The sequence below is a fragment of the Petromyzon marinus genome, chromosome 50 (assembly GCF_048934315.1).
Source record: "Petromyzon marinus isolate PM22_M1 ecotype Great Lakes invasive population chromosome 50, UKy_Petmar_22M1.pri1.0, whole genome shotgun sequence".
Taxonomy (NCBI): Eukaryota; Metazoa; Chordata; class Hyperoartia; order Petromyzontiformes; family Petromyzontidae; genus Petromyzon; species Petromyzon marinus.
In genome coordinates, this window is record NC_133716.1 from 11,259,268 (window position 1) to 11,272,672 (window position 13,405).

A 13,405-nucleotide genomic window follows, 5' to 3' on the forward strand; every position below is an offset into this window, starting at 1 on the left:
GTAACTGTTGCCACAACCACAACTTAATTTGTAGACACCAGGGCATTGCATGTCAGGAATCAGATCCTTTACAGATGGGATCAATAATATAATAATAGGGTAATGATGTAGATGGGATCAAATCACGGATTTTGTGTACTGTGTTGAAATGAACCTGGATCTTGTGTTTGTTTAAGATTTGGGAAGTATTTTTGGTAACCCCTGCTATGTATGGCAAAGTGATGGTATTGGTTGGATCCTCAGAAGGTTGTCTCCCCATTGCTGGGGAGACAGCTTTGTAAATTGTATGGTCAGAATATCCGTTCATCCTGAGGGCTTGGTGTACGTGTTCCAACTCACTGGCTAGGTGGTGCTGGTCGGAGATGTAGTGTTTTGATGAGGGAATTCTTCTGGGCTGGATGGTGGTGGGAGTCAGGCTTGAGATAGGCATCCATGTGGGTGGCTTTCCTGTAGACAGAGTGTCCTAACGAGCCATCAGGTCTCTTCTCGATCAAAATATCCAGGAATGGTAGCTTGCCATCTTTTCTACTTCCATGGTGAATTTGATAGACGGGTGTATGGAATTGATGTGGTTGAGAAATTGGTTCAGTGTTGGCAGGCCATGTGACCAGATGACGAACGTGTCATCTACGTATCTCTTCCACAAGGAAGGACGTAGGGTGGATGTCAGGATGGCATGTCTCAAATTTCTCCATGAAAACATTCGCTACCACTGGTGATAAGAGATAACCCATTGGGGTACCCTAATTTGGTTTGTTGGAATGTACCATTCCAGGTGAAGTAAGTGTTGGTAAGGCAGTGCCTTACCAAAGTTGGTACATCTGGATTCAGTCCTTGTTGGACCAAGTCTTCAATGATTATGCGGCAACGGAAGCTCATTCATGTTAATCTTTCTCCCTAATCTCTCTCTCCCTAATCTCCCCCATTAACACAACTGACGTGCTTGGAATGGAATTCCTTTCCAGCTCAGACCCCGCTTGCTTGCCCATCGCCACATATATAACCTTGTTGTAACAGCTCTCTCACTAGTGCAGCAGTTCCACTGCTGGATTATTTTTCCCCCGTGAGGACGACCGCTTGTGTTGCGATCGAAACGTCTTGATATATTATTTTTATTTGTTTTATTTTTCTACCTACGTGACTTTACTGAAATAACCAAAGAGTATGGATTCCTGCAGTCACGAAAGCTTCAAATCAGCACGTAGATAGGTTAAAATAATAATGAAAATAAACAAAAAACCAATTCGATCGCAACACAAGCGATCGTCTTTAGGTGGAAAAAAGGGGGGGGGGGGAGACACTAAAGGCAAACTGTTTTAAAGGTTTAAAATGGGCGTAGCCCAAGCGTCCTGGTATCAGAAAGAAGTGGGCGGGGTACAGGTGCCCTGGGGCCAGCACAAGCGGAGATTGTTACGTAAATGTGAGATCGGAGAGCAAGAAAACGGTAGACGCATGAGCCGTGGATAAATTATTAACTTGTGGTACGCCCAACGCAGGGGCAACACCGCAGGGACTGGAATTGCTTGTGCCTTCTTTAGTAAAGTAAAATTAACATCAGAAGGTGACAAGGTGGAAACATCACATCCTCTCGGTTGAAATTGTGTCTGTATATATGTGTAGTGGGTACAAATTGGAGGGAGACTTCTCTCTGGAGGCAACACGTTTATTTAACAATAAACGATACAGAACACGAAGGGGTTACAGTCCCTTCCACCCGCGACCCTAGGGAGGTACGTCCTCCTCACTGGCGTGCCCTATACACTGGGGACTAGCCACTATAGAGCCCTCTGGCTATCGGGGTCTAGGGAGGCTACACTGACCCGACCCAGTCAAGGTCCTCGGGTCCGGCTCCGGCTCCTAGGTCTTCAGGGTAGCTCTTCAATCTTCAAGTGGACGACAGCTGCCGGTCCCGTTCAGGGGTCCGGATTTTATACCCAGTCCCGGCTCACTCCGCCCCTAGCCACTCCTCCCTTCTGGAACCTTCTAGAAGGGCTTGGAGTGTAACGTCATCCCCCAGCCCCCTCTTGGGGGTCTGGGGTCTGCACCTCTGGTCACGATCCTCCCTGGGGGTTACCTTGGCCCAATGGCCCGACTCATCTGAATCGGCATCTCTTCCGCCCCCTGTTGACACGGGGTCGTTACTACAGGCAACGAGTAGTGGCGATCGCACACAGCGCTCAACAATGCCGCTACAGATGGCTGGCTTCATGAACGAATCTTTTTGTTGATATCCAGTGGGCTTGCAAAGTGCCATCGTCTCAGAGAAATCTATTTCGTGTGAGCCAACCGCATTGAAATAATGATCACGGCTGCAGTGTTTTAAATCTGCCTTATACTCACGAACACGGTAATCATTGGAAGTGTGGGGGCTAGTGCCCCCCTCCCCACTCCCCATTTGGTGGGGGCTGATCTCCCTCTCACTCACCACGAGCGGGGTGGGCGCCACGTCTACTTGGTGGGGGCTGGTGCCCCCCTCACTCCCCACCCCCGTCCCCTCCGTGATTTTGTCTTTCGGGGTTCCCCGCGCCCCCCAGCGGGTGACCCCCCCCCCGTCCCAGGGTCCTCTCGGACCGACTCAGCCAGCGGCTGGCCGAGCCCGCCTAGGGGTTGATAACGCGCGTGCCTTCCCCCACTCGCGTGTCCTGCGTGGATTACGTCATTGTTTGACTCGCCACTGTGTGGGGTAATTAATAACTTCCACTAAGCCGTTGTGTCAACAAGGCGAACGCTCCCGCTCGGTCCGGATATTAATAAATTAATCGACGCTCAAGCGGCCCCCCACCCACTCACTCACGTGTCACCGTTAACACTGCGGTGCACACACAGACACTAGTGACACCCACGTGTGTCTCACCGTTAACACTGTGGTGCACGCACAGACACACGTGACACTCACGTGTGTCTCACCGTTAACACTGCGGTGCACGCACAGACACACGTGACACTCACGTGTGTCTCACCGTTAACACTGCGGTGCACGCACAGACACACGTGACACTCACGTGTGTCTCACCGTTAACACCGCAGTGCACGCACAGACACACGTGACACTCACGTGTGTCTCACCTTTAACACCGCAGTGCACGCACAGACACGTGCCGGCACGGGCCACCGTTGATATTTTAATATGCGCGCGCATCACACCCACACTGATTGATAGTCACCCACACACCGTCGTACGCCGATCGCTGTCCCACCGCTCTTCACACGCACACCTGCACCACGCGTCACAACGTCAGTCTGTGCTAAGATTTATTTCCCGGAGCGAATAGGGGACCCTGTTTATGGCCCCCTCCAGCCAGCACCCTTCGGACAGCGCCTAACCTCCTATCACCTCGCCGTCGCAGAGTGCGTCTATCCCCCAAGCTCGAGCTGACTGCGAGCTGGGCTGAATTGGCCCCCCTTCCGTACCTACTCAGCTCTTCAGCTGCCCGATGGGGCTGGGGAAGATGCTCGCCTTGGGGACTTTTTCTGACCGATCGTTTCCAGCTCCACCCTGCATGCGTTGCACGGACGCTGAGGACGACTGGTCTCTCCCGCCGCTCCGGAAGAACTCTGATCCAATTCGCCCCCTGCGGCCCCCTTATGACGTCATCCTGCGCATCCAATCGAATCCTCTTTTACGGCCGTTTTGAGCGCTCTGGCCATTGGGGGGGGGGGGGGGGTCCCCCCCCTTCCCATTGTCTCTGTGTCTGCGTTCCTAGCCGTTGACTCACCGATAATCCCCTCGCTCCCTCCAACTTAAGTCAACTCTTATCTGCCTAGGGGCTTTTCCCTCCCACCCCACTGCTTACCCTGCCGCTGGGTACTGGCTGAAGGTCCCACCCCCCCCCCCCCACCGTGTTGTGTATGCTTCATTGCGGCCAGCCTGTAAAGCTCAATGCCCCCTTTTTTTGGGGGGGGGGGGGCGCCATGTAATCCGGTCTGGGGGGCTCAGCCAACTTCCTGGTCCGGGGAAACCGTGGAACGTCCCTGCTAGTGGGGTCCTCGGGTGAAAACCCATCGTACCAGGTGATCCCTCCTCGAGACCCTACGGGGGTGCATGTGAGTGTGTAGTGGGGCGTGCGTGGGGGGGGGGGCGAGGGGAGGGTAGCGCCGGCCGAGCTGCTCCGCTGTGGTGGCACCACAGAAGGACGTCATCAACCAGTTGAAGTCGCAACTGGCTGTGATGTTTCCATCTGCTCACTTCTAAATCTTTTGTCGTCATTTTTTGTATTACTTTAGTATAAATACATGTTAATTTTGATTAATGTTGGTTTTTTTCTGACTTTACGTGAACGAAAAGACACAAATTCGCCTGTTTTTTTCATTGAAAATAGGTACATTTCAAAATATCACTGTCCTGGTCGCAAAAGCAAAATTTGTGGGGGAATAATAACAGCCACTTTCTGTACTTTTGAGGCATAAGCAATTAGGAAATTACACTTACGACCCAGGAACTCCAAAAAAATGTTGTTACACAGCGTTATCAGAGCATGTTTGTTTGAATGGTCACCTCAAGTGCGTGGTTAATGCAGACTTGATCCCTTGCAAAATGTATCTATTCGGTGTTTGAACGTCTTAACACCTCCTGTTTTAATTGCCAGAAAATGGTAAACGCCTATTCTAATTGTTCATACTTTGATACTGGCACAACAATAAGGATCCCGTGATTAAATAGTTTAATAGACCAAATAATATGCACACGCACACACGCACACGCTGCGAGTGAGCCATCTTAGCAATCTACCCACGCGCATCTTGACGTCGCTCCTAACACAAGAAGCCATCCGCGTTCCGGGGCCACTCAAATTGCCCCCCCCACCACCACCACCAACCACGCCGTTCACCACCACCACCCACCAGCACACAACAACCCCGAGGCGTCAATTGTTCAAAGTGAGCAGTTTGCTACTCCGGCTCGGTAACGCAAAGGAGGCATCGAGCCGCCCCCGGCTGTGTTGGGTAAACTTCTTCACCCGCTCTGGCCCAGTCCGCTACCACCGCTATCACCACCGCCGCTCCTGCCGCCGCCTTTCCTTGCCCGCCCGCGCGTTTCCCCGCGTCCCCGTCGTCTCTGCCTGAGGGTGAAGCAGTGAAGGGAGCCGCAGCCTTGGAGGGTGCAGCGAGGAGAAAGGGGAGGAGAGAGGAGGGTGGAGGAGGTGGAGGTGGAGAGCCGTGCGGCAGCGGCAGCGCCATGCCGCTGTTTGGACGCAAGAAGCCGAGCAGAGACGCTGACCGCCGCCTGCAGCTGCAGCTGTGCCTGGTGAGGAACCCGCAAACCCCTCACCGGGGCTCCCCGCGGGATCCTGCGGGACCTGTCGGGGCTGGTGAGGAACCCGCAAACCCCTCACCGGGGCTCCCCGCGGGATCCTGCGGGGTCTGTCGGGCCGTCGACGACGCTTTGCGTGACGACGGCGTCCCCAACCCCGGCGGGCGGCGTCTTCTTGTGTCTCGTGAGGGCCGAGAGGGGTCTGGTCAGTGTTGGCGCGTCCCGTGGGACCTTCGCGATCAATGTCATACGTGATGGAGGTGGGGGGGGGGTGATCGTGTAAATGTGTCGTTAAACCCGGCACCACCCGACACGACGATTTAGTAAGGTTTGTCACGTAAACAGAACGCGGCCAATTCGTTACTAGTACGGCGCGCCGCTTGTGTGTTGCAGAGCAAGTCCACAACGTTTACAATCAGAGTACGACGTTTCGCCAGTAATAGCAACTAGCTTAATCAGGCGGACAGCAATATTTGTAGAGAAACCCAGCTGTTTCGTTCCTTAAATAGAGGCATAGATGTGATGGCGTCACTTGTGAGCCCCTCACGTGCTGCATTTTGCATAACAATCACAACACCCTCGTCAATATTATAAACGGCGTTTCATTAACATCGTCATTATTTTCAATCATCATTTGGTTTTGACTGGGGCCATCAGCCCTCTGTTGCGGTGTCTGCAGTGTTGTGTCCTGCCTAGAGATTCTCCCGGGCTGGGACCTGGAACAGGATATGATTGACTTTTTTTACTTTGACAATCACTCCTCATCCTGGTCATCATTAACACCGTTATCAACATCATTAACATCATCAACAATTGATCATGAACACCATCATCATCATCGCTCCATTGCCAATAAAATGTGTACCGCTTTGTGTCCAATCAATTGTGGCTATAGTGGACTGACATCCACTTCATATGAATGTGGAATATACACCACCGCTTGCAAGTGGTGTGGATTGTGAGAGTAGGGTGACACTGGGGCAGTGGATGTTTATAATAATAAAAAAAAATAGATTATGATTTGGACGTGTCTTAGCAGAGCTCCAAAATCATCGGCCCATGAGTTCAACTCCTGAACGTGGTCGACGTCCCTCTCCATCATCGTCATGGTCGGTCATTCTCTCGGACGCTCTCGGTATAAACCGAGCGTCGTCCTCGGCAAGGTCGCACCGTGGAAATGAAGGCGACCCTGGTTCCATTCGTGAAGAACCGGTAGCTGCGATCGTCACGTGGATCTTCTACCACCGGTTCGGAAACACAAAAGGACGGCGTTGCTCTTTTGACCGGTGGGCATCTTGCAGCGTTATCCATCACGGGGGGTCTCTGTTGAAACGAATTGTTTGGCGGTGCTGCGTTGGCCCGTGGCGCACGAAGCAACTCTGCCTCTTGTTTTCCCCCACTCTGCCTTCTCGATGTGCCGTGCAGCGGAGCCGTTGCCCATAATCGTCACCTAAAACATTTTTGTTTAAAGCGACGGGTGTTATTGGCGAATGTGTTTCTGTTGAAATTAGTTGCGGCCGCAGCCCTTTTTTCCTTTTAAAAGTGTGAACATTTTACAGTGCTAGGGTACAGCTCACTCGATCCCAGGGATCGACATTCATAATAACAAGAAGAGACTTTTTTTTTTAGTATTCTGTAAAATAAAACTAAATTTTTCAAGAGCCACAATGCACGTTAACACGAGACGGTGGGGCCCTTAATAAATATCGTGTCATGAAACAGTTCCTTAAAGAGCCACCCCTGCTCTATCCATATCACAGCCACGATTCATTTTCCACAAAATGGTACTTGTTTATCGACACTGAAGGGATGATGATTATGGGTTTAATCTGTCCGTCATCAGGATCTGAACTCACATCTTTTTACAGCCGGGCTCTCTTAAGCACAGTCTCCACTCATCGTTATAACAGACAATTAAATCTGTTAGCAGAGGTTTTTTTTACTAATCCAAATGTTTGGTGATAACTGCATTGGCAGCGGTGCACACATAACGAAAATAAAACTCAACACGTTCGTCACAAACACTCACGAAAGGCATTTTAAGACGATATATCTACACTTCCATATCTACACATCCGTGTTGCTGAATCTGGTTTGTGGTGGTGTGTGTCTGGCCAGGCAAAGGAGGCTGGGGCGGATGACGTGTTGGACGCTTCACAGTGCGAGCTCACAGAGGTGAGGAATCTCGTTGCTTCCTGCGGCCGTGGTTATACGTGGCTACATCTGTGGCAGTGCTGTGTGTGTCTAAACAATGAGTTACAGCGTTTGCTCGTTATTCAAGAGGGATACGTTCCAGAGATGCTTGTGAATAGCAAATTTCGCGGATAATGACATTGGCCTATGAAAACCCATCTTTCTAATTAATTACCTTATATAAATAAGCTATTAAATACATGGGAATTATCATAATAACACAAAACAATACAAATTGGTTGTAACAAACAAAGTAAATAGCAATAAATATGAAAGTATACATAATAATAGCTTATAAATAAACTTGCCTTAAATTATGATGATGCTGCTGCACAGTAGCGTCATTATAACTTTCTTGCATCGCACTCTCTCCCGTAACTGTATCTCGCATCCATGTATCCCATCACTTTCTCTCTCGATGCGGTCTTCTCGAGTTCCAGATGCGATTCGCGGATAGCCAAAATCGCTGATAGCAACTTGGTGAATAACGAGAGAATACTGGATTTGTTTTTGGGATTTTTCTTCAGTTATCCTTTTAAGTGACAGAAATATGCAACTTTAGGAGCTGGAAAGGGCTTTGTTTTAATGTTTGAAGTTGGTTAATATGATACATTGTTATCAAAACATATTTTAATTCTTTGAAAGTCTCAGGTTAAATAGCCCATGGGCATTGTCTGCTGAGTTACTCGAATTAATTCTGGCTCCAGTGAGGCCACGTGTGTCAATATTTACTCTCTTATATAAAAGTGGAAGCTTTATCAGACAGTTGGAATAAGTGCTGTGAGTAAACACTGTTTAATGCCTGCAACTGGTGCACGATTGGGTGCAGCAGCTAGCATCACGCCTCGCCACCTTTGTCTGCCCATCTCTGATAATTAAGACACCCCACCAGGTACACAGATAAAGCTTAGGAGAGACTCAGAACTTGTCCATACATCACTTGTCTCTGAAGTTAGCCATGGCCAGGAACAGAACATTGGTCTCGGGGTTCATAGCACATCGTGCTGTTCACTTTGCAACTGCTTCCTCTTGTGTGTGCACGTACACACACCTATTCCAAAAAGACCCACTCACACATTTGCTCACTTGAATAGAGAGGTGAGTTTCTATTCCAGTCATGCAGTGTTGGTTTCCCCTCCAACGCTTTTAACACTGTACAGTGACACACTGGACTTTATCTGTGAAATGTCACAGTCCTATCACCCCAACACGTTCATCATCTCTCTCTCACTGCCATGAACTCAGTGTGTAGGGAATGCATTGCCGTGGTCAGATTACCACAATATAATGCCAGTAGTTAGGTTTGAATGTACACTTTTCAGTTACTTAGCATAATTACATACATTTAGAAAAAAATATATCTATAACAAAGAAAATGTAGGAAATTATGTCAGCTGCGTGGGTTAATGTGAGGAAACCCGGAGTCTTTGCACACACATCACAACACGTGGCCTACAGGCAGAGCAGAATGCTTCTGTTGGTCATGTTTAATCATTTTGAATAAAGTAATAAAAAATAAACTAATTAAATTCTGCTACTTTGGGAAATACCAGATGCAGACTTGTATTATGTTACCTATAAAATATTGAGTAACCATCAATTACAGAGGTTACTTTTCAGGTCACCATGGAAGCGCTCGGGCTACCCCAGTGCGGTTCCTTTGCACGGAAGCACACGGAGCTACTCACAAGTCCACTGGTGATTCGGTGAATTGTAGTGATTCAGGGTTTCAATTCAAATTGTGAATATTTTTTTTTATCATTATGATCTGTCTGGAATATTAATGGAATGCAGAGTGCACATATATGTAAAATAGATTTTCACGCATACGATGTAATGCATATATCATAAGTCTAAGAATCAATTCTAATTGGGGAGCCATTACATTATGTGCCTCCAGACGCACTTGCACGTCGTCACTTGACTCTCTCTGAGATAGAAGATGCATTTTAAAAAATAATATTTCATGTAAGCCTGCTTCCGGATATTCTGCATTCCGTTATTGGAGAGACTTGCGTAAATGTGTCCGTATGGATGAAGCGGGAGTTTATATTTATTTGCTACTCAATGTGGTTAGAGTTGCCAATTCACAGAAGATTGTGCTTTAACATATCAGCATCATCATTATTATCCTTCCAGCATTAATTAAAAGAGTACCACATTGTGGAAAGTCAACAGCGGTTGTTCTATCCAGACACTAGCCCTGGCCTTAGGAATGTGGAATTACCATCACAGCTCCAGGTTAATAAGCACCACTATCGCTCGTTGAGCGGTGAGCAGGAGTTGTGTGCATGTCAGATGTCAATGTTACTGATGCACTGCACTTGTTTCAGATCCCCTCTGCGGTGTATTCGACATGCAGGGTTCTGCAGAAGAAGGTAAGAAATGCCTCGTCCTTAGGTGGCTGGATGGCATGGGGGCGTGGGCGACCAGGGCGTGGTACAGGGCCAACGCCACTGATTGAGGACGTTACAATCAAGCCCATCCAATCTCTTAACAAACCCTCATGACCTCGAGTGGGGATGTTAGAATCAACCCCATCCACCCTGTAACGCACCAGGAGGGGTCAATGACGTCAGAGATGCTGGGGTGTTGAGGTTGTGAGGAGAGGGGGTGATGACGTCACGAGATACGGAGGGAGCGAATGTGAGTGATGACGTCACGAGACCTGGGGTAGTTTGGTGGAACAGAGGGGTGATGACGTCACGTGATACTGGAGAGTGAGGGAGAGGTGTGATGACGAGGTAAGGTAAAGGAGTGATGACGTCACGCGGGATTGGGGTGAGGTGGAGGAAAAGGGGTAATGACATCATGAGACACGGAGCGAATGGGGGTGATGACATCACGAGACCTGGGATGGTGAGGTGGGGGACGGGTGTGATGACGTGTGTGATGACGTTGAGAGACGGTGGGGGGAGTGGTGTGATGACGTCATGTTCTTTCTTAAAGAAAGCTAGTGCATCCATTCAGCTCAATCACAGGCGCAGTGGATAGAGCTTGCAGCCTCGGTGTGTGTCCCCAGGTTTTTGTTTCATCGTACTTACTGTACGTGTATTGTTCATGTGTCTGTCTCTCTCGCACTCTTTCCCAGTGTTGGTTGCAAAGAATTGGATAGTTTGTTCTTGTTATTGAGATACAATTGTGCGATAATTGTAACTTCTATTTAGCATATATATCAAATCTTATTTTAGTGTGAAATCATCAGTTTATGAAATCATCAGTCTCTGTACATATTCGCCATCGGTGGGTTCCTGCTAGTACAAATGCAAACAGATGTATGTTGAACTTCTTTCACACCATACATAGACAACCGTGCTAATTGGAGGTGTGGGGAAAGGACAACAAACTGAACACAAAAAGCAGTTCTAAAGAAATTTGTTTCAATGTATTAATTTAAAAGAATACATTTGACACGCATAATTTTATGTGTTTATAGTGATAGCAAAAATCCATTTTAATCTTTAAAAAAACTAAATTATAAACAATTTTTACTTTACCAGATAAGGCCCACTGAGCGATATAGCTCTTTTTCAGAAGAGATCTGGCCACAAATTATAGCTCAACGAAGTGGCTTATTACGTGCAAATTTATAGCAGCCAAAAATTCTAAATGTATGTTTCTAAATGTGGAGGGAAAAACTGGAGGACCCGGAGAAAAATCCACATGACCACAGGGAGAACATGCAAACTCCAAATATAAAGGCGTCAGGGTCGGGATCGAACTTACGACCTCCAGTATACCAGGCGAGGCAGTTAACATCTCGCAACATCGGCGCCCTGCCCCTGAGAGAAATCCTGAGTTGCAATCAAGAAGAGGGATCGTGTGCTCAAGGACTGTGAGGCTCCTCTAGCTCACGCTCATGATGGGCATGGTGTGAGCATTGCCTGTTTATGTGTTTATCGTGAGACCAGCGAGTCTGCTGATTGTGCAGCATTCCCAATAAATAACTAAATGGAATGTAAGAGCTTTGAGTGATGAGCATTTTCCAGTCCCAGTGGTGGCCATTACAGCACTCAGTGCTGAACCACCAGGGATCCTGGGTCCAGCCCCTGAGCTGGTTTATCAAAGCCTCTCCTACACATGCTGCTGGTGGACAGATGTCTCCCAAGCACTCCTACCCACTCGAAGGATCGGCTTGTTTTGGCCCAAACAGAGGCGAGACTGATCAAGGCAGTCGATAGGACTGCAAGGTTCCTTCTGGAGCACAGCCGAGTGCAAGGTAGATTTTGTCTCTTCACTTATTGAGATGCCCTCGCCTATGAGGAGCAGTGGAGGCGCTGTCATTTGGGTGACCTGGACTCTCTTTCTGGCCATGCACTTAAACTTAAACATCGTTCGTGGCAAGTGGTATCCAGATCCATTCCCCATTCATGGCCTCACCTCGGTTAACTTAGCTTTCAAGGGGAATATTGTGCAGTGTGTAAATATCAAAACTCCAGAGACAAAGATGGCCAGCCATGGTGCTGGCCAGATTGTACTCGTGAGTGTCACGCCAGCCTTGGCCCTAAAGTATACTGCTACACTGGGGGTCTTTGTGTGCTGTCGCATTGTGTACATACGTGTAGCCTGGGTGTGTCGTGTTTTTATTTTCAGGTCCTGATCCTTCACACAAACTGTCTCACCTCTCTCACCAGTGGTGGAAACATCTTGGACTTCTCTGGCTTGAAGGTGACTCTTGGAGGTGTTACCAGCGCACTGAGAATCACTATAATAATCACAAGTCACTCAGCGTGTCTCTCTGTTTAAATAATCAGTGGAGTGGTGCTTGTGTCTGTTGAAGGCCCTGTGCTAGCATAGAAAACTCCACTTTCCCATGGCAGGAAGCGATATCTAACCATGGGGCAACCGCTGTTATTTGAGTGGAGCAAAGCTCATTAGAGCAGGGAGACACCTCAATGTTAGGTTCAAAACTTTATCATTGAGCTGCTGTGGCTGAGCGCATTCCTCCATGACTACCCCAGCAATATGGAACAATCTCCCGCTACGCATACAAAGGCAGTCAAACCTCCCCTCTACCTTCAGTAGTCAGCTGAAGGCGCCGCGCTGGTTTAATGATGGCACACGAGGAACCGAGTTCACGATTGAACATGGTCTGAGCTTGGCTCTGTTTCACTTCAGCGCAGTCTTCGAGACAGTCTGGTCCCTTCACCTGATGAAGGCCGCTTGTGTTGTGGCCGAAACGTCGTGATTTTTGTTTTATTTTTTACCTACGTGACTTTACCGAATAGAACCAAAGAGTATGGATCCTTGCAGTCACGAAAGCTTCAAATCTAGGATCGAACGACGGTTGAACTGTTTTGTGAAATTTGCGCGCGTTACAAATTGTTTTATTTTTACTTTATTGAAGTGACGCTTGCTCTACACATGCCAATTAGTTACTAGTTCAGCACACCGGTGTGTTGGAGAATAAACCCACTCGTAACTAATTGCCATTTTTGTTTACGTGACAAACCTTACCCAAAAAAAATATCTTATGGATGTGAAAGGTGTTATTCCGTGCTCCCCATGTTGTTAGCGGGTAGCATCACTATTGGGTCAACAGGGGGCGGAAGAGTGGCTACGCCAATTCTAGATTTGAAGCTTTCGTGACTGCAATGATCCATACTCTTTGGTTCTATTCGGTAAAGTCACATAGGTAAAAAATAAAGCCAATGTTAAAGAACTATGGCCAAAGGGGCCAACGGTGATCTCTGGGATCCTGGGACACAATTCTCAAACCTCGGGAGGGGGGATTGGGGGATGACGTCACCCTTCCAGGACCTGGTGGGAAGTTCTGGAAGCAAGGCGTGGCCGGGGCGGAGCAAGCCCCGGACCTGTCTATAAGTCGGACCTCACAACGATAGAGTCGGTTACCTCCAAGCCGAAGACTGAAGACCTGGGCTGAAGATAGGACCCTGGACCCCAAGCTCCGCCGTCCTTCTAAGGGCTGGAGCTCAGTGAGGCCAGTGGTCAGGACCCGAA

At 48.4% G+C, this 13,405-nt stretch overlaps 1 protein-coding gene across 14 annotated transcripts in view; it reads left to right on the forward strand.

The window, feature by feature from the left end:
* The first annotated feature begins 4,811 nt into the window (after positions 1-4,811).
* Positions 4,812-13,405, forward strand: part of LRSAM1 (leucine rich repeat and sterile alpha motif containing 1) — a 41,041-nt gene continuing 32,447 nt past the window's right edge. For all 14 annotated transcript variants that reach the window (XR_012947195.1, XR_012947197.1, XR_012947199.1 and 11 more), the window contains exons 1-4: positions 4,812-5,245; positions 7,370-7,426; positions 9,778-9,822; positions 12,038-12,112. Coding sequence is in view for 1 of the 14 variants with exons in the window: in XM_076074871.1 (XP_075930986.1) it covers positions 5,177-5,245; positions 7,370-7,426; positions 9,778-9,822; positions 12,038-12,112 (246 nt within the window). In the remaining 13 variants the exon portion in view is untranslated. The remainder of the gene's footprint in view (positions 5,246-7,369; positions 7,427-9,777; positions 9,823-12,037; positions 12,113-13,405) is intronic.